Raw genomic sequence first — 19,518 nt, forward strand, 5'->3', positions numbered from 1 at the left:
AGGCAAAGTAGCTAGGGCTTCTTTACACAAACAAGGGAACAAAAAAAAATCCACTATAATTGCTTTGGCGAATTTAAAGAGAGTTTCATTGGTTTGAAAATTTGATGACTATGAGCTAGATAAACATAATAATAATAAGTGATTCGTTATCCTATTATGAGAAAATTAATGCTATTCATATGTAGGCATTCACTTAAACCAATTTGTGAATTAATAGAGCTAAACTTGATCAAAGCTCGACTCAATCTTGGTTGGATCAAAATTTTAATGATCAATTGTCTTAACTTAAATCGATACATACGCTTGGTAATTTTTAAATTATTTTAATTTGATATTATGCGTTAATTTTTTCTGGATGTGAAGATCTTTTGTTTTATCAAAAGTTAAGAGTAGAAGGTATAAGTAGAATACAACACTAAATATCCAAAGAACCCCTTCGGTTTAGAGGTCAATGTCCAATTTGGCTTTGACACTTATATTAAGGGAATTATTAAGGAAGAGTAAATTGTATGATACTGAGAACAAATGAATAATAAGTTTTTTTTAGTTGACAAAAAAACTAGAGAATGTCAAAATACATAGTAATGTCAAATTAATTGATAACTAGTATCAAATGAATAGCACTTTATGTTATAATCCGGTACAAAAATTTTAAAATCGACGAAAACACACACAAACATCTTTCAAATTAAAAGTAGGCGGTCTCTTACAAGACAAACTCAACATCTTTTGTTTCTCTTCTCTCCTCTAGCTTTTTTTTCCTCTTTCTTTTACTTCTCAAGTACGAATCCTCAAAGAAGAAACGGACATATGAAAATAATTATTTGGTCAAAAGAATTGATGAAAGGGCATGATAGATTAAAACTATAGCGTCGTTTGATAGGAAGTAAAATGTTTTCCATGAAAATGAGTTTTCCTTTTTCTCTCATTTTCCGTTATTGGGTATGGTAAGAGGTATAAAACAAGTTTTCCATCAAAGGAGCTTTAGGTGAAAATTGTTTTCGTTTAAGAATGACGGGAAAACACATTTTCCTCCCTTCTGGGCCTTCTCCTTAACAACCTTTTACTCTCCTCTTATCTATCATCTCCCTTCCCCTTCTAGTTTTCTATTTTCCATAAAAAAAATTTACATTGAACCAAATAAAAGAAAATTAGCTTCACAATTTGATTTTCCATGTAAAACGTTTTACATGAAAAATCATTTTAGATTGAAAATGTTTTGCATCCAACCAAACAAAGCCTATAAATTCCAGAACTTTCCTTTCAATTTTTAATCAAATTAGTTTATTGACTCAAGTAGGGTTTATTATATCATACTTATTGTGAAACAAGAGTAAAATTAACTTGCAACAAGATTTGAACCCATGACCTCTTACTATTTTGCATGACACACTTACCATCTCAGCCAACTTTATTTTAATCATGCTTTAAGTGTCCATAATATTATATTTGTTCAGTTTAAATGTTGAGTTTTGCTTAATATATTTTAATGAGAATGGAAAGAAAAATGTATATAAAGTTTGAAAAAAAATACCGCCAACTCGAGGCAACATCCGGACCCAAATACTACTTTTTTTCTTAAAAGAAGTTATTAGGTTTGTTAAATAATAAGGTTGTTGTTTCAAGAAGTGCTATAAATTTTGGTAACTGTTAGTCAAATATTCTTTACATAAAAACATTTAATTTCCCCTAAAAAAACATTTAATTTGATATATAACTAATTAAAAAAGAATAATACTACCTTCATTTTCTCATTTGTATCCAAACTCCAAAGGCCTTGGCAATTGGTATGTTTGCAAACTTACAACTTCTGATCATTAATATTGTGGATCTGTAAAGTCTCAAATGAATTGGCTTATTAAAAAAAAGCTTGTTCTTTAGAAGATCTATCTCGTGTCTGATTTGATTATGTACAACTAAAATTATAAAAAGTTAATAGTATAAATTTGTATTGTAAGGCAAATGTAATAATTAAATCGAATATGAGTATATTTTTTTTTATGTATAAATAATAAAAGAAGGTTAAATTATAATATAAGAAGAGTGTCAAAATTAATATGGTACCAAAAAAACATGAAAGTATGAGACATATGAATAGAGCACAAAAGGTCAAAAGCAAAGTAAACCAAGATTAAGAAAATGAGGGAGTGTTTGGAGAGGGGAAAACCCTACATGCTTGATTATCTTGTGGAGAAAATAAAACAATGAAATTACATAAATAGAGTTATTATTGGGTGTGCTTAAAAAATAAACTTTAAGAGGCTTTTTCTTTTTTGTTCCTCATCCATAAAAAAAATAGGCACATAAGTTGTACTAGCATTCGTTTGTAAATAAGTACAACAATTTGAATCTCACGCTTTAACACATAACTTTGACCATTATATAATTATAAAGGTTCTTAAAAATTGATATTATGAAAATATTTATTAAAATAAATTCAACAATATTTTATATAATTATTTTTATTTATATTATTTCATATATATATAAAAACTTACCGTCAAAATAAAATATATAAATAATATAAAAGTTAAAGTATTACCACTAAAAAAAGCCCACAAAGTATAATCTACCAAAAGCCCCAAATATCCACGGGCCCCACCATCAAAACCTCTCTCATACCTCACGTCTATAAATATACCAACGTGGTCATCCTTTCCTCTCACTTTTCACCTATTACAAAAATTACACCCCCCAAAATTCTCAAAACCACACTATTACATCCATCATCACCATGAGGCCTCCTCAACCCTATAACTACCACAACCACCACCACTACCACCACCGTAACTATCATACTCGACACTCGAAACAACCGCCACTACTACCCACACCACCACAATACCGCCATTCGCCGCCTTTCGGCTTCCACCAATCCCCACCATTACCCCCAATATCACCTACTTATTACCACCACCAACCACCCCTACTTATTCCAAAGTACAAAAATGTTGACATTTCTCCCTTACCTCTTAATCATCACACATTAGTTTCACCACCACCAGCTGAACTTCGAGTTTACTCCCCTTCATCCCCATTTTACTCCTCAGTATCTCCTAATTACTGCGGTAATTACTATTACCCTCACACAACTATTGATAATAATGAATATGATCATGCAGATTATTATTCACCTTGGTCTCCCAAGTACTCCTTACCATCTCCTGTATACTTACCACCATCTCCGTCGTCGTCGTCGTCATTGGATCAAACAAAGCATCCTTCCGAGTCTCCTGATGACTCGCCTCCCTCGTCTCCTGTCTACTCACCTTCGAGCTCGCTGTTACCGCCTTCTTTTGATCATTCATTGCCATACTCACCTTCTTATGTGCCCTACACTCCTTAAAGTAATTCATAGGCGCCTGAGGTCATGTGTAGGGTGAGCAACTGCACATGCTTCAAAATATAAGGGCCCAATTCTATTTGTTTGCGTAAAAAAAAACCTAAATCTAATTACAGACTATTCTTTTCCAATTTTATCAAGTGTAATGTTGGATGCAAATTAAAGAGATTAATTTTTATTTGGTATTTTTCTTCTTCTTCCCCTATTCTCCAAAAAAAATTAATCTTTATAATTTATTGTAACACAGGACTCCTAATTGTATGAGACAATCCTAATGTAATTAATTTGCTTTGTAAAACGTGTGAAAGTTGTTAGTTAATAGATGGCTTAATCTCTTAAGCTTGTTTAGGAAAATTTGTCATTTGAATTGTAGTACGTACTGTAATGTTCATGCTAGCTAATTAAACAATTGTTAATGAAGACTGATCAAGTATATGTGATTGTCTGGTACTCTTGTATATCTGTTATGTTTTTGATGAAGTTATTTAATGTTATTGGAATGTATTGGAAAAGGAGGAATTTGACTTAAACTTTGGAAGTTGTCTAAAGGACTTTTTCTCATTGACTACTACCGGTTGGAGAAATAATCTCAATATTATCAAAAATTATTAAAAAAGACGATCTAATTTTGATATAAAAATAGATTTAGTCAGTAAATGGATTAAATTAGTGATCGAAAGAAATTAACCTAGTCACTATTGGGATAATTCTCTATTTAATATTGGACTTACCATTGTTTAATTTTAATTTAAAAGTAAACGGTCTCTTACAAGACAAACTCCAATATTATTTTGGGAACATTTCATGAATTTGGAATGTCATGGTCTAGTAGTGAAATAACAGGGATAATTATGAGTAATGCCTAACAAGCAAGTGACCTTGTTTCATTTACTTGACATCTCTTATGTGTTGCATGAATTTTCCCCTAGTATACCTTATGTGCTAAAGAAATTAGAGCATAAATTATAGGGTGTAGGATTGATGTTTCTAAGCATATTTCTAGCTAGAAATTGTAGAGCAAAAGATTTGAACAGGTGACTGTTACAAATTAAAATTCAAGTACTCATTGCTTTGTTTAGAAATTGGAACTCATGAATCATGATTATTTTACGATGCGATATAAATAACAATGTTTAGTCTTTAAGGTGAATGAATCTCTCTTGAGTCCTTGTGCTAATTTTTCTTTTACGATTAGGTTACTTAGAGAATAGTTATAAAATTTTCTATCAATAAAAATCAAGCAACAACTCGAGACAACAATTAATTATATTGCCTTAATTATTAGGCCCACATGAAAAATGGTCGTTCATAACTTATCATCTAAAATACCCAAAAACTTATTATTCTGGGAATAATAAAGAAAATTAAGATGATCAACAATAACAATGACAAAAATGGTTAGGGGGAGCGTGGTCCAAAACTTTGCAAAATCCTCCTTTAGAGCAGCTGCTTTGTTGACATAAATCGTTACACTTTCCTTCACTTTCATTTCCTGGAATACATTCTCCAATATGATTGTCTGAACAACACTTCACTCCATTAACATCATTAGGATGATAAGTGTTGAGTCTCTCATAATCATCAGCTGCCAATATATATAACATATTAAATCAAGTAAATTACTAATCAATGTTCGAACCCTTAATAAATACTTCCTCCGTTCCATAATAAGTGAAAAGAGAAATGTTTCACTTATTATGGAACGGAGGAAGTATAAGTTTTATACTAATTGGATGCGAAAAGATTTCCAAACTTAATTAAAAATTTTTTTTGAGAGAAAGAATAGTTCACAAACCTGAACAAAACACAACGGCAGCAAGGAGTACATAAATTATCATCATACTTATTTTCGCCATGTCTTCCGTAGTGTTTGAACCCCTATGATCCATCAATTAAGTTTTGTTATTTACATAAAAGTGATGTATCAATCATATTTGAAAAATGCATCTATTGACATAAAAGTGATGTATCAATTATATTAGCAAAATGCATGATGAGATAGATAAAGAAAAAAGGACAGGAAATTCTTTAAAATAAATTGATCAAATGTTTCAACTTCTTTTTAATGAAAAGAACAAGTTGATACTCCCTCCATCCCGTAATATAGTCTTTGACCTTTAATATTTTCAATTCTGTATTAATAAAAAATATAAAAAATTGATATTATGAAACTACACATTGAGACGAATCTAATTAAGAAGATCCCACATGAATATGTTCTTTTATATATACAAATGAAAATATTCAATCAAAGATTTTAAAATTTGACCCAGCAAAAATGAAGTAGGCACTATATTATGAGACGGAGGGAGTACTATATAGAATTTTAGTGCCATGCGAATCATTATATACATAATACATGCATAGAGTACGTTGACGTAAAGTTTAAATTTCAGGCAAATTTTGTACAACATGTTTATGGGAGGAAAAGTAAAGATATGATTCTAATCAAACAAATTAGAACTGCTAATAACAAGCTTACTGATCAATTATATATAAGCTAATTCCTTTACATGATATATATGTTGTTTTAAGATACTTAAACTTAGATTGGTAGATTAGTCTAAATTTTATTCATATTAGTATATAACATCTGCATTATTCTACAACAAGTGATTAGAAACAAGAGAACAATACCTTTAAATCCTTGACAGATTGACTCAATGTAGAACGCTAGCTAAATTTGAATTCTTAGATTGATTATGAGTTATAGTTATGATGGCCATATATATAGATGCTCGCATGTAGTATACAATGAAAGTTTCCTTATACTAGTGTATGGAAATTTGGTTTATTTTGTTCTAAGAATATGTGCACTTGTTTTTGGTTATGTTTGGAAGTTAATTAGAAAGTTTCCTAATTTTTAACTTTTTATATCTTCATGATCATCATATGATATAATAGTTGTTTTATATATATTGTTGACTATAATAGGAGTATCATAACTTCATAAGTGAAAGAATCGTTTTCGTGATCCTTTCCGTTATTACATATTCATCAATCATATATATACATCATACGAGCATTTATATATGCTATGATTAGAAAAAGTAATAATCAATGGAGGAAGATAATATATTTTACTTATATAGAAGATTTTTTTTTGGAGAAAGAGAAGTGCATTAATCCTATATAGAAAACTAGCCTTCATATGCACGCGATGCGTGCGTTAATTTCAAAATTTGTTATTCTATTAGATACTTCATTCGTATTTTATTTATGATTATCTTAAATGTGAAAAATTCAATAGTTAGATGAATTTAGATATATTAATTCGCTAATGCAAAAAAATAAAAAGGTTGTGAGTGATTGTTAACATTAATTTTTTGTGAATGAATATTGAACAGAAAGAACAAAAATAATGAGTTGGTTTAACTGAATTAATTAAGGAATTAAAGAGTATCAAAGGTAGTGAATGTTCAGACTTTTCATGTGCATGTTATGTATGCCATCTTTTTTTTTAATAAGGTATAAATATTTTGTCCATTTAATTTTTGATTGAAGTATTTGATGCATATACCATTTTAAACTTCTTTTAAATGGCAAGTTGGAATGAAAATTTTTAAATGATTTGCTTTTGTAATTTTTTTCATTATATTAATTAGATCATTAAGGGTATTTTGTCACTTCAAAAAAGGACACCACACCTCCTCCCTTGACTTATATAATAGAGATACGGACTTTTTTTAAAAGGATTAAATACAGACTTTTAATATATTAATAAAATACGAAATGGCCTATGTTTCAATCTTGATTTACTAAGTCCAATTCTTTTTAAGGTAGATTCTTGTAATAGATTTACTCCCTCTTTTATAGTGACAGGTGATTATAGATTAAGAGTTTGTCTTGTAAAAGACCAACTACTTTTAAATTAAAATTAAAATTAGACAATGGTAAGTCCAATATTAAAAAAAAATTAGCCCAATAAACTAGGTTAATTTCTTCAAAAATTATTAAGAGAGCCGGTCTAATTTTAATACTATAAATTAGATCTAATCATTAAATTAATTAAACTAGTCATCAAAAGAAATTAACCTAATCACTATTGGGCTAATTCTCTTTTTAATATTAGGCTTACCATTGCCTAATCTCCATTATATAAGCCAAGGGAGGAGGTGTGGTGTCCTCTTTTGAAGTGACTAAAATACCCTAGCTTAATGATCTAATTAATGGAATGAAAAAAATTACAAAAGCAAATCATTTAAAAATTCTCATTCCAAATTGCCATTTAAAACAAGTTTAAAATGGTATATGCATCAAATACTTCAATCAAAAATTAAATGGACAAAATATTTATACCTTATAAAAAAAGATGGCATACATAACGTGCACATGAAAAGTCTGAACATTCACTACCTTTGATACTCTTTAATTCAGTTAAACCAACTCAATATTTTTGTTCTTTCTGTTCAATATTCATTCACAAAAAATTAATGTTAACAATAACTCACAACATTTTTATTTTTTTACATTAGCGAATTAGTATATCTAAATTCATCTAATTGTTGAATTTTTCACATTTAAGTTTAATCATAAATAAAGTACGAATGGAGTATCTAATAGAATAACAAATTTTGAAATTAACGCACGCATCGCGTGCATATGAAGGCTAGTATAAAGGAAGGGAGGAGCAATGGTGTCCACTTTTGAAATGCCTATTTTGCCTCCCTTCCCATTCTAAATCACAAATTTACTTACAAATCAAAGCTTCAAGGAAAAATACCAAATATATAATTATAACAATCACTCACAAGTCAACTAAAATCATAAAATTGCATAATTTACGTTATGCAAATCACTAAAATGAGGAAACTTTACAAAAACTTAAAAATTGACTTACGAACTATAACCTATAAAAACATTGACTTGAAATCAAAGTGTACACTTTTTTTAGAATTTATGAAGTACTGTACTTAATTCAAAAATCAACTAAAAAATTATAATATTAGAAATCATAAATAAATTCAAATAAAATTTCTATTTTGCACGCGATGTATAATTGTTTAGTTGATTTTTGAATTAAGTACAGTACTTCATAAATTGTAAAGAAAGTGTACACTTTGATTTCAAGTCAACTTTTTCATAGTAAGTGAATTTTTAAGTTTTTGTAAAGTTTTCTCATTTTAGTGATTTGCATAACGTAAATTATGCAATTTTATGATTTTAGTTGACTTGTGAGTGATTATTATAATTATATTTTTGGTATTTTTGTTTGAAGCCCCCTTTGATTTGTAAGTGAATTTGTGATTTAGAATGGGAAGGGGGGCAAAATAGACATTTCAAAAGAGGACACCATTGCTTCTCCCTTCCCTTATATACAGATTAATATCATGATTACAATTATTATTATATTATTATTGTTATTATTACTCCTATTACTATTGCTTTTAATATTATTATTATTATTAATAATAATAATAATAATAATATTTTAATATTGCAAATTATTATTTTGCTAATACTTTTTTTTCTATATGATTCGGCTAATTATATTGAAATGATAATTTAAACCTAAGAAGTACACATTGCAATAATATTTGTCATTGTTCAAAGTACAATCTTTTAAATAGATGACAACAATAATACTATTAATAATAACAACAATAATACTATTTAACAATCTATTCTGTTTCATACAGATTGCACGAAGTAAGGCAAGTCGATGCATAATAATTCTTGACAATGCATAATGACGAAAAAGATGGACAACATACATCAGATTGAAATTCGCTTGAGTCAATATTATCGTCCATTGAGTATACTATTTAACAATCTATTATGTTTCATACAGATTGCATGAAATAAGGCAAGTCGATGCATAATAATTCTTGACAATGCATAATGACGAAAAAAATGAACAACATACATCAGATTGAAATTCGCTTGAGTCAATATTATCGTCCATTGAGTATCAGATTAAAATTTGTGAATTAAGTCTTCTGTGAAGTTTTTTCCTCTAACAATTAAAAAGGAGGAGAGATTTTTTTTTTTTAGAAAGAATATGATTATAAGGTTTTTTTTTTTGCTGCGTTAGTAAAGTGAAGTTGCATTTAGTAACCCCAAATTTTTTAGCTAAAATGTCTTCTAATTTGAACAGAGGGAGTATAATTATAACAGCTTAAAAATCATCCTTTTTCCATTTCTTTTAAAAATATCATCCTTTTTTCTTTTAGGGAAAAGTTCTCTTATCTTTTCCATAGTCCGGCTAAATAGCTAAAATTTATGTAACGAATTCGTTGTATAATTACTTGATTTAATTTGCTAAGTATTATTTTTAATTCTGAATATCTCCTCCTTCCTCTGAACTCCGACTGTTCACCCCAAAACTACATCTCCATATTCTATGGCCAGCTCATGTATCTCAACAAAGTTGAATGCTACTCCTTTCTTTGTCAAAATCTAAAATAATCAATCAAGTTTATTAAATAGCATATACTTAAAATTACATATATATCTAGCTGAAACCTCTCTAAGTCAATGTATGCATCTTCAACTTAGTTTTAGAAATCAAAGTGAGTAATATATGAACCCTTAAATAAAAACCTAGCTCTCAAATCAGTTGGAGGATTAACGTGCACCGTCGATCAAGACGTTGGTAGATGATACAATAAATGGTGGTGATGAGAATTAAATTAAAACTTACTATAGATTTATTAATTTTTTTACTAGGGTTAGATGAATCCATCTAGGGTTTGAATAGTGAGATACTAATGAAAACGTCTATATAAAGAGAATTGTTGCACTCACACAATAAACCCTACACCACAGAATAATCAGTTTCCTTTGAACCCTAAAAAATGAGAACAAAAAATTGTTCAAAGCGAAAATATGCTGGCAAAGCTCCAAGAGGAATCATAAGAGAGAAACGGCCGTGCACGATGCACCGCGGTTACGCGGTGATCTCTCAGGATAGCCACCTTATGATGAATTTCAGCTTGAAAGTAGCGAATTCTATCTTGCAAAATAGTCTTGCTGCTACTAAGGATGATGATCATAAGAATAAGAATGTGGTATGTTCGCCGATTTCGATCGACAACGTGGTGAATATTCTTGTACTTGGTACAAAGGGTCCTACGCTAAAACAGTTGCTTGAGCTTGTTGGATGCAACACCGTCGATGAAGTTAATGCGACGGCGGCTGTATTAGCCGGTGTTCTTAAAGAAGCTAACGGGGATGATGCGCCTGAAGTATGTTTTACTAATACTTTGTGGGTTGATCAGCATTTTCCTCTCAATGCGTCGTTTAGAGAGGTTTTAAGGAATGAACACAAAACTGAAGCTTGGGCCGTTGATTTTAAGAACCAGGTAATTCAACTAATATAATTTAAACTACATTCATAGTTGTAAATATATATTTTAGAAATGTGGTATGATTTTAAATTAATGAATTGATATTAATTTTTAATAAAATTTTATATACTTATTTTTTTTTTTGAGGGGAAAGAGAAGGGCATTAATGAAAAGGATGTTATTTTTTTGTTAAAAGAACCAAAAAAAGAATTATGCATATATCTTTACTATTATTAATTCCTTTATCAAGTGATTTATTACTTATCACTCTTTTTTTATCATTGGTTAGTTAATTATAATGCTTTTTAAATTCTGAATAAAAAGCACAGCCCATAAGGCCATAATAATAGCAACTAGTAAAAAAAAAAAGAAGTAGTAATACATATGGTGGGACATTAGGACTCCGTTTGGTAGGACGTAAAACTGTTTTTCTCTATTTTCATTTTTACTGGTTGACAAAGGAGTGTAAAACCATTTTTTTGTTGGAGTAAAATTCCACTCTCAACAATGGAAAACTATTTTTCCGTTGGAGTAAAATTCCACTCTCAACAATGGAAAACTATTTTTCCGTTGGAGTAAAATTACACTCTTAATAATGGAAAATCATTTTCCCTTTAAAATGAAAAGAAAACTGTTTTCCTTATCTCTCCTACCTACACCTCTCACTACCTCCTTATTTTCCCTTTCATATCTTTTTCATTTTCATTATTATTTTACATGGAACCAAACAACGAAAAACTAATATTTTCATTATTTTTCAAAATGATAGTGATGCTGAACAATGCCCTATATCGATCTATCAATTTACTTTAATTGTACCTTGTTAGTTGTTAAGTACGTCGTATTAATACAAATTCCAGTACTACAAATTGATAATTATTGTGTTAATATGTTGGGTGACATATTCTTTCATTGTAGGAGGAGGTACAACAAGTGATAAACGAAGTAAACTTATGGGCAGAAGCAGAATCAAAAGGTTTAATCAAACAAATAGTATCAAAAAATGCTGTAACTAACGAAACCATGATGCTACTGATAAATGCATTATACTTCAAAGGAACTTGGGTTGATAGATTCAAGCCAGAAAACACAAAAGATGGAGACTTTTACTTGCTCAATGGAACCAAAGTTGAAACTCTCTTCATGAACAACAATTATAAAAGTTTTGATTATGGAACTTTTGAAGGATGTCAAGTATTAAGGATGCTATACAACGAAGAAATAGTTCCTAAAGGTGAAAAACCAAGGAGTTTCTCCATGTATATCTTCCTTCCGGAAGCGAAAAACGGGTTAATAGATCTCTTAGAGTACCTGAACACGAACACAAACACGAACACGAACATATTCAAGGACAAAATTAAGCTCAAGTGTGAGAATATTGACAAACTTTCGATTCCGAAATTCGATCTCGAATGCAACCTTAAACTCTCGGAGACTATGAAAGGATTAGGAATGACATTGCCATTTGATGAGTACAGTATGGATCTTACGGGATTCATTGACTTTCCGCTTGAAGGACAAGGGCTATATGTTACAGACATTGTGCAAAAATGTCGTGTTGAAATAGATGAAGAAGGAACTAAAGCCGTGGCTTTTACTGAAGTTCATGGTTTGGCTACTAGGGCTCCACGGCTTCCTCTGCCGCCGCCGCCGCCTCCGATTAACTTCGTGGCGGATCATCCTTTTATGTTCATGATTAGGGAGGATTTTTCAGGTGCTATACTTTTTGTTGGCACAGTGGTTAACCCTATTAAGAGCTCAATATTGGAAGCAACTTAAGCTGATGGTTGGAGTCGAGGGGTGGATGAGATTTGAGCTCCTGACCTTTAGAGCATGCTGGTTCCGATACCATGTCAAAAAACCAACTCTATCAAAAGTTTAAGCTGATAGTTGGAATCCCGAAAATAGTCTAATACTCTATCAATAGCTATAGTAGTGTTTTTTATTTAGGTAGATTTTAGTTCCTTCCGTTAAAGTTGCTTTTTTTTTTCCTCAAGGAAATCTAATAATTTCTTTAATTTCATGATCAGCTTATCAACTTATGTGATAAAGTACAATTAAGAATGGTATTAGTATTAGTTTTAAACAGACATTACGACTCCGGTGTTGTTAAATTACTCATATTGTTGAATATATTGTGTTGTCTATAATACATGATCATTGTTCAGTGTTCACATCATCACATGAACATCAATGTCAACACAAGTCTGGATCGCATTCCTATGTACACTAACCTTCAAGTCCTATAGAAAAATTTATGTAATTGACAAAAATATACTTTGATTCTCTATCTCTATTATATAAGGGAAGGGGGAGCAATGGTGTCCTATTTTGAAATGCCTATTTTGCCCCTCTTTTCATTCTAAATTACAATTTCACTTACAAATCAAAGGGGACTTCAAACAAAAATACCAAAAATATAATTATAACAATCACTCACAAGTCAACTAAAATCATAAAATTGGATAATTTATGTTATGCAAATCACTAAAATGAGGAAACTTTATAAAAACTTAAAAATTCACTTACAAACTATAACCTATGAAAAAATTGACTTGAAATCAAAGTGTCCACTTTCTTTATAATTTATGAAGTATTGTACTTAATTCAAAAATCAACTAAAAAATTATAATATTAGAAATCATAAATAAATTCAATAAAATTTCTATTTTGTTCATAGAATTTAACTTTGAAAAGTAAAAAAAAAAACAAAAAGAATGGTGAGAGACTTAAGTGACAGAAACTAAACCAATCAAATTTTGCAACTAAAAACAATTATACTTTGTATGTCTAATATTCAAATTTTGACTTTTATGCCGAAGAAAATCGAGTTTCTGCTTCGATAAAAATTCAAGCACGCATCGCGTGCAAAAAATCCTAGTCAATCAATAATGTAGGATCTTTAGAATTGGAAGAGGAGAGGTTGAGAAATACTCTCTCTGTTTCAAAATATAAGGCATGTACGATGTTCGAGTTCGAACTTTAACCGTTAATTACTCTCAATTTACATGGATAAAAAATTTAATAAAATTAATGTTAAAGTATTTTTCAATACGAATCCAACAATATAATTGTATAAAATTTATCATATTATAAGAGATATTTGTGATCAAAGCAAATTTTCGTAAAACATGAATGCTTTATATTTTGAAACGGGAGAGAGTATATTTATTGAATAATATATATATATATATATTTATTTATTTTTGTTTTTATTTGGGCATCGGAGAATAATATATAGGGTTAATTGGCTAGAACAGCACCAACTTTGGCCCAAGTGCAAGAAACGGCACAACTTTAAACGGGTGCAAAGCGTAGCACCAACTTAAAGTTGAGGTGCAGGAAATAACATAAATGATGCCGGACAACGGAGATTCCACCGGAGCTAGGGAATATCTATTATTTTAATATTTTTGTTAATTCCCTCCCTTTTTTTAGTAAGTCACGTGACCCCTTGTTTTTCCCTCCTTTCCATTTCTTTTCTGTTTCTCTCTCTTCTCTTCTTCTTCTTCTCCAAGCTATTTTCTGCACCTATGAACTTCTGGAATTCGCCATTTTAGACAAGGAAGACGAAGAGCAATTGAACATCTACGCGCGAATCAAAATCTGAACTTCAAGTTGGTGAGTTTGCTTACATTGATTTTTTTTTTTAATTTGGGTAATTCTCTAATGTGCGATAATTAGGGTTAAGTTAGATGAAATTAAAGGGGTCTGAAACATGTGTGGTTGATTAATTGCTTGAAAAAAATATGGATTGATTTCAAAAAAATTCAAACTAACCTTCCACTTTGAACACCCATGGAACCGTCTGCCATGGTTCCCATTTTTCTTGCTCACAGTTTGTGCCATGGCTGGCAACCCGTGGTGGCAGTAAACTTTCCCATGCCTTTCAACCATGATGAAGGTTGACAGTTAAAGAAGAAGAGAAGAGAGAAAATTGGGGATTTTTGTTAAATGAGATTGGGAATTTAGGGTTTCTGATAATTGAGAAAAGGGGATTCAAAATGGAGTTGGAAGTTAAAGAAGAAGAGGAAAAACAAGGAAAACACGTGACTTACTAAAAAAAAAGGAGGGAATTAACAAAAACATTAAAATAATAGAGATTCCCTAGTTCCGGTGGAATCTCCATTGTCCGGCATCATTTATGCTATTTCCTGCACCCCGGCCACCTTTAAGTTGGTGCTAATGCTTTGCACCCGTTTAAAGTTGTGTTGTTTCTTGCACTTGGGCCAAAGTTGGTGCTGTTCTAGCCAATTAACCCTAATATATATGGCATTAACTTAAATTTCCTTTTTCAGTTTATGCCTTCCAATTCTTGATTTCAACTCATTCAACTAATGTGATGAAACAATGTCGTTCCTATGAGTTCATTTTGGTTGAGTTGGTCCTTTGATATGGAATCAAAGATAGCGTCACAAAAAGGTCACGATTCGAATCTCATCCACCCCTCCTCTCTCAGTGGAATATTTAGCGTCAGGTGTGAGGGAGGCATGTGCTGCATCCACACTTCAAGCCCAAAGGGCTCTTGCGTGAGGGGGGGTGATAGAGTATAAATTTATTCTTGAGACCTCAACCAAAAGTTTAAGCTGATGGTTGAGGCCCCAGGAATAGATATATACTCTATCAGTTACGGTTAAATTAGATGCAAATAATACTCCCTTCGTTTTATTTTGTATTTTTCTCACTTGAAATCTTTATACTTCCTCCGTTTTTATTTAGATGTTACACTTTTCAAATCATAGACTCCTAGGTAATTTTTGGAGAGGAGAGAGATAGAGAAAATGAAAAACAAAAGGGTCCTATGTGAACATGTGATAGGAGATAGATAGAGAGAAGTTATTACCCAAAATAAAAGTGTAACATCTAATTTAAAACTTCCTAAATTAGAAAGTATACAATTTTAGAATTTTCTAAATTATTCTCAAATTATAAGAAAAAAATATAGTCATATGTGATCTTGTGTGATTTGTCTCAATAAGTATTTTATATTAATATTTTATCATTATATTTTTTTTATTAATATGTAGTGAATAATATTTAAGATCAAAGAAATATATTGACAAATGCGTACAACGAAAATAGGAAATATAAAAAATACAAAGTAGTACTAGCACCAATCAAAGAATTTTATGTACAAATTATAGTTTTTTTTTTGGGTTAAATTATGCTCATAAAAAGTCTAAATTTAGAGTCCAACATATACAATTAGTTTACTAATTGGTTATAAATAGTGATGATGAAAATGAATTTAAACTTTTTTATCGGCATAATTTAACCCATGACTTTCTCCCCAAGCAAAGTAATTAAAAGATACAAATAGAAAATGAAACAAGTCTTGAGGGTGCATAGTTTTTGGTAGGTAAGAAATAAAAATTTTGATCCTATAAAAAAAATATATAAATTTCGATGAACTTTTTTTTGTTGGGATAATAGCAAAATACACACCATAAATCCATAATCAAAGACAATAGAGAGAAAACAAAACGAAGTAAAAACAATGGTGGCGAAACTAATAGTTTCTTCTTCTTCAAGATTTCTACCATTTGCAAGAGCTTTGAGCACTAGACCCGCTTTCTCTCTCCTCACCAACGTCGCCTACCATACATTCCTTGTACGTATGTCTTTCTTTATTCTTACTAATCAAGGCTCATAATTCGGTAGTACATATGCTATTAACTTTCGTGGGACTTTGCGAGAGGTTTTGGTTTGGTAGGATCCTTCAGTTTTTTGGACTTTTGTGTGTAGTCAACTCAAGTTGTTGATTTATGATATGATTTCATATTTTTATATGGGATAATGTGTTTTTTTAATGAGGCGACGATGTTGTTCATGATTTGTCTTGGAGTATAATTTTTTTTTAGGGATTGTATTGAAGTATACTTGGTTGTAAAAGATTTAATTTGGAATTTTATTTATTAAAGCTAAGTATTAATTTTATTGGGTGTACCATAGTCCACAAGGTTATTTATTTTTTTATCATTTGAAGCTCTGTGTTTATTATGCACATTTGGAGAATGAGTATATGAAATAGAAACTAGGTTTTATTATGCACATTTGGAGAATGAGTATATGAAATAGAAACTTGGTTTTAGGTCGGGACTGCCCCAAGTAATTATAATTTTCATTTAATAGTATTTGAACTTGAAATTATAATACCAAATATTACTTGATTGAGTAGTTAAGATATTAGGATATAAGCTTGAGATCATGTTCGCTCACAGTCAACGTAATTTGGTATATGATGAAAGTGGTAGGATTCAAGTGTACTTTGAACTTAGAAGATGCTATCTACTGACTATTATGGGAAGTTTTGATGAAATAAATTTTTAAAACTATTTTTTTCTACTTATGCTTTTTTTACATCAACACGCATCGCGTCCATATAGGACTAGTTGATTATATATATTCATAATGGTGCAAGAGAATAAACGGCATTATGTGAAGGCAAATAATGTCAGAAAACATTGCAGGGAAAATCTGCTGTGAATTCAGCTGTGCAGCAGCAGCAGCGCAATTACACCGCGAATTACACCAGGAATCTGCCTAGCATAGTCTGCAAAGATTTAAACAAGAAAAGCCATCAGGATTTCAGTTTCAATTTAGCCAAGCGTTGTTTGGTAGATGGGCTAAACAGCACATCTCAGAAAAACCTTTTATGCTCCCCTGTCTCAACTAGTGCCATCATAAACATGCTAGTCCCTGGATCCAAAGGAGAAACCCTTTATCAGTTTCTTGATTTGCTTGGTTTGGAGGAGGAGAAATTGAACAAGTCTGCCATGAGGCTCATTGATGCTGTAAAGCCACTCAATAACGTTGCTGGTGCTCCCCAGATCGCGTTCAGTAATAGCGTCTGGCTAGACCAACAATATCAACTAACACAGTCATATAAAGAGCTGATAAAAAATGTTCATAATGCTGATGTTAAGAGTGTCGATTTCCTGTACCAGGTACGCGTAAAAAAACAGACTGATGTCTAGAGACTTAATCCCTCTTTTCTTCACCTGATATGTACTGAAGTATACTGTTCCTGATTCAGACTTACTGCTACTGATTTTTTACTGAATAGTCTGCTTTTGATCTTGAGTTTTTCACATTATCATTAGATTTGAACAAGGATATATACTGATGATTACAAACTACTGCACCTGTGTTTTAAAGGCGGATGATGTGATGCAAGAAGTTAACAGATGGAGCAGAAGAAAAACTGAAGGGATGATCAAAAGTATTCTACCAGAAACCTCATACTACAATGATACAGTTATGGTTCTAGCTAATGCATTACACTTCAAGTTGGGAAGTTCAGATGAAACTGTTGATTCAAATGAAGCACTAATGTACTATTGTGGTTGTTTTGACGGTTCTGAAGTACTTAGAATGCCATACAAACAAAGCAACACTACTGTAGTAGATCAAGATCCTCGAAGTTTCTCTATGTACGTCTTGGTTCCATCGAATCCATCCGGAGAAAATGATGATCCTCGTTGGGGTTTTAAACCCATAAAACAGAAGAAGAGCCTTCAAGAAATTATAGAGGAAATGAAGGTGGACGGAAAAACTGCTTTCGAGAAGCAAATCAAGAGACAGATGGTGGAAATATCAGATATACTTGTCCCAAAATTCAACCTTGAAAGTGAGATTTCACTGTCAAGTACTATGAATGATTTAGGCTTGACATTTCCATTTAAGGCAGGACAAAATGAGCTCATGAGATTTATTGACTCTCCCATTTCAGATTTACTGTATGTCACAGATATTACCCAGAAGTCGCGTATAGAATGTAACAAGGGAGGATTATCTTTTTCTGTTGTGACTTACACAACTCTATGTGGCCCTCAACATAGGTTTCCAACATCATCAAAGCTCAAGTTTGTGGCTGAAAATCCATTTATGTTCATGATTCAGGAAGATATCTCTGGTGCTGTTGTTTCTGTTGGCACTATGCTGAGTACTCCTTTGTCTAAGTTTTAGTCTTTGTGCTTGATCATTTGATATACTAACATGTTTGGCGTAAACTTTTGAGGTAGCCTTAAGAAAAGTAGGAGTGTTTGGTTAAGTAGTGGTATGAGTAGCTTTTCGTGGTAGAAGTAGTGTTTGATCAAAGTTATAATTTGTAACTTTTGGAGTAGTGTTTAGTGGTCTATGAATTTTATAGTAAAGTTTTGTACCAGTTTTTGACTGGTTATACTTATAAACAACAACTTTAACAACTTGTTTTACCGAACATCAACAGGTTATACCGCTACTTTGACATCTGACAGCTAAAGGCTACACATCAACCACTAACAGCTACACATCAACCACTAAAAGGTACCATCACAACTAAAAGCTATCACCACAACTACCGTTGCCGAACACGTCGTAAGTGGTAAGGATATAACGAAATTGTGGTATACAACTATACACTATGCATGATGAAATGCAAATAATTCTCATTATATATTACAAACTTACCACTGAAATTTGAATACTAAAAAAAATCATTGTTAAGCATTGCTGGAAATTGGGAAGAGAACCATTGAACCAGAATATTGGAATTTGGGGCGAGAGAAAGACACAGCAAAGGAGGATCAAAATGGGAAAAGATAACTAAAAAAACACAGAATTGCTCTCGTTGAGAGTCGAACTAAAAGGTACCATCACAACTAAAAGCTATCAAAGATAACTAAAAAACCACAGAATTACTCTAAAAAACCACAGAATTACTCTAAAAAACCACAGAATTGCTCTCGTTGAGAGTCGAACTCAAGACCTCCCGCTTACTAAACGGGTGCTCTAACCAACTGAGCTACGAGAGCTGATATTAATAGCATTATGCCAAGCACTTTTGTTTCTTTCGGATGGCACTCTAATCATAAACTAATAAACTATACTACCAAAGTACCACCT

The 19,518-nt window shown here is 31.3% G+C and overlaps 2 protein-coding genes and 1 non-coding gene across 4 annotated transcripts; 2 read left to right on the forward strand and 1 right to left on the reverse strand.

Moving 5' to 3' along the window:
• Nucleotides 1-10,221: 10,221 nt before the first annotated feature.
• On the forward strand, nucleotides 10,222-12,411 carry LOC125493718 (serpin-Z2B-like). The gene is made up of 2 exons (XM_048637221.1): nucleotides 10,222-10,647; nucleotides 11,551-12,411. Exons 1-2 carry the CDS (start codon nucleotides 10,222-10,224, stop codon nucleotides 12,409-12,411), a joined length of 1,287 nt encoding a protein of 428 aa, XP_048493178.1.
• Nucleotides 12,412-15,986: 3,575 nt separating this feature from the next.
• LOC104904694 (serpin-Z2B) lies at nucleotides 15,987-18,762 on the forward strand. Of its 2 annotated transcripts, XM_010693046.3 has the most exons (4): nucleotides 15,987-16,243; nucleotides 17,103-17,579; nucleotides 17,791-18,262; nucleotides 18,365-18,762. In XM_010693046.3, exons 1-4 carry the CDS (start codon nucleotides 16,130-16,132, stop codon nucleotides 18,598-18,600), a joined length of 1,299 nt encoding a protein of 432 aa, XP_010691348.2. In that variant the 5' UTR covers nucleotides 15,987-16,129; the 3' UTR covers nucleotides 18,601-18,762. The 2 variants fall into 2 exon arrangements, with proteins under 2 accessions (XP_010691348.2, XP_010691347.2); XM_010693045.3 differs by having other exon boundaries at nucleotides 17,791-18,762.
• A 591-nt stretch (nucleotides 18,763-19,353) lies between these two features.
• TRNAT-AGU (transfer RNA threonine (anticodon AGU)) lies at nucleotides 19,354-19,427 on the reverse strand. The gene has a single exon. It is a non-coding gene; the product is annotated as a tRNA-Thr (tRNA).
• Between the last annotated feature and the right edge of the window lie 91 nt (nucleotides 19,428-19,518).

The sequence above is a fragment of the Beta vulgaris genome, chromosome 9, assembly GCF_026745355.1.
Source record: "Beta vulgaris subsp. vulgaris cultivar EL10 chromosome 9, EL10.2, whole genome shotgun sequence".
NCBI lineage: Eukaryota > Viridiplantae > Streptophyta > Magnoliopsida > Caryophyllales > Amaranthaceae > Beta > Beta vulgaris.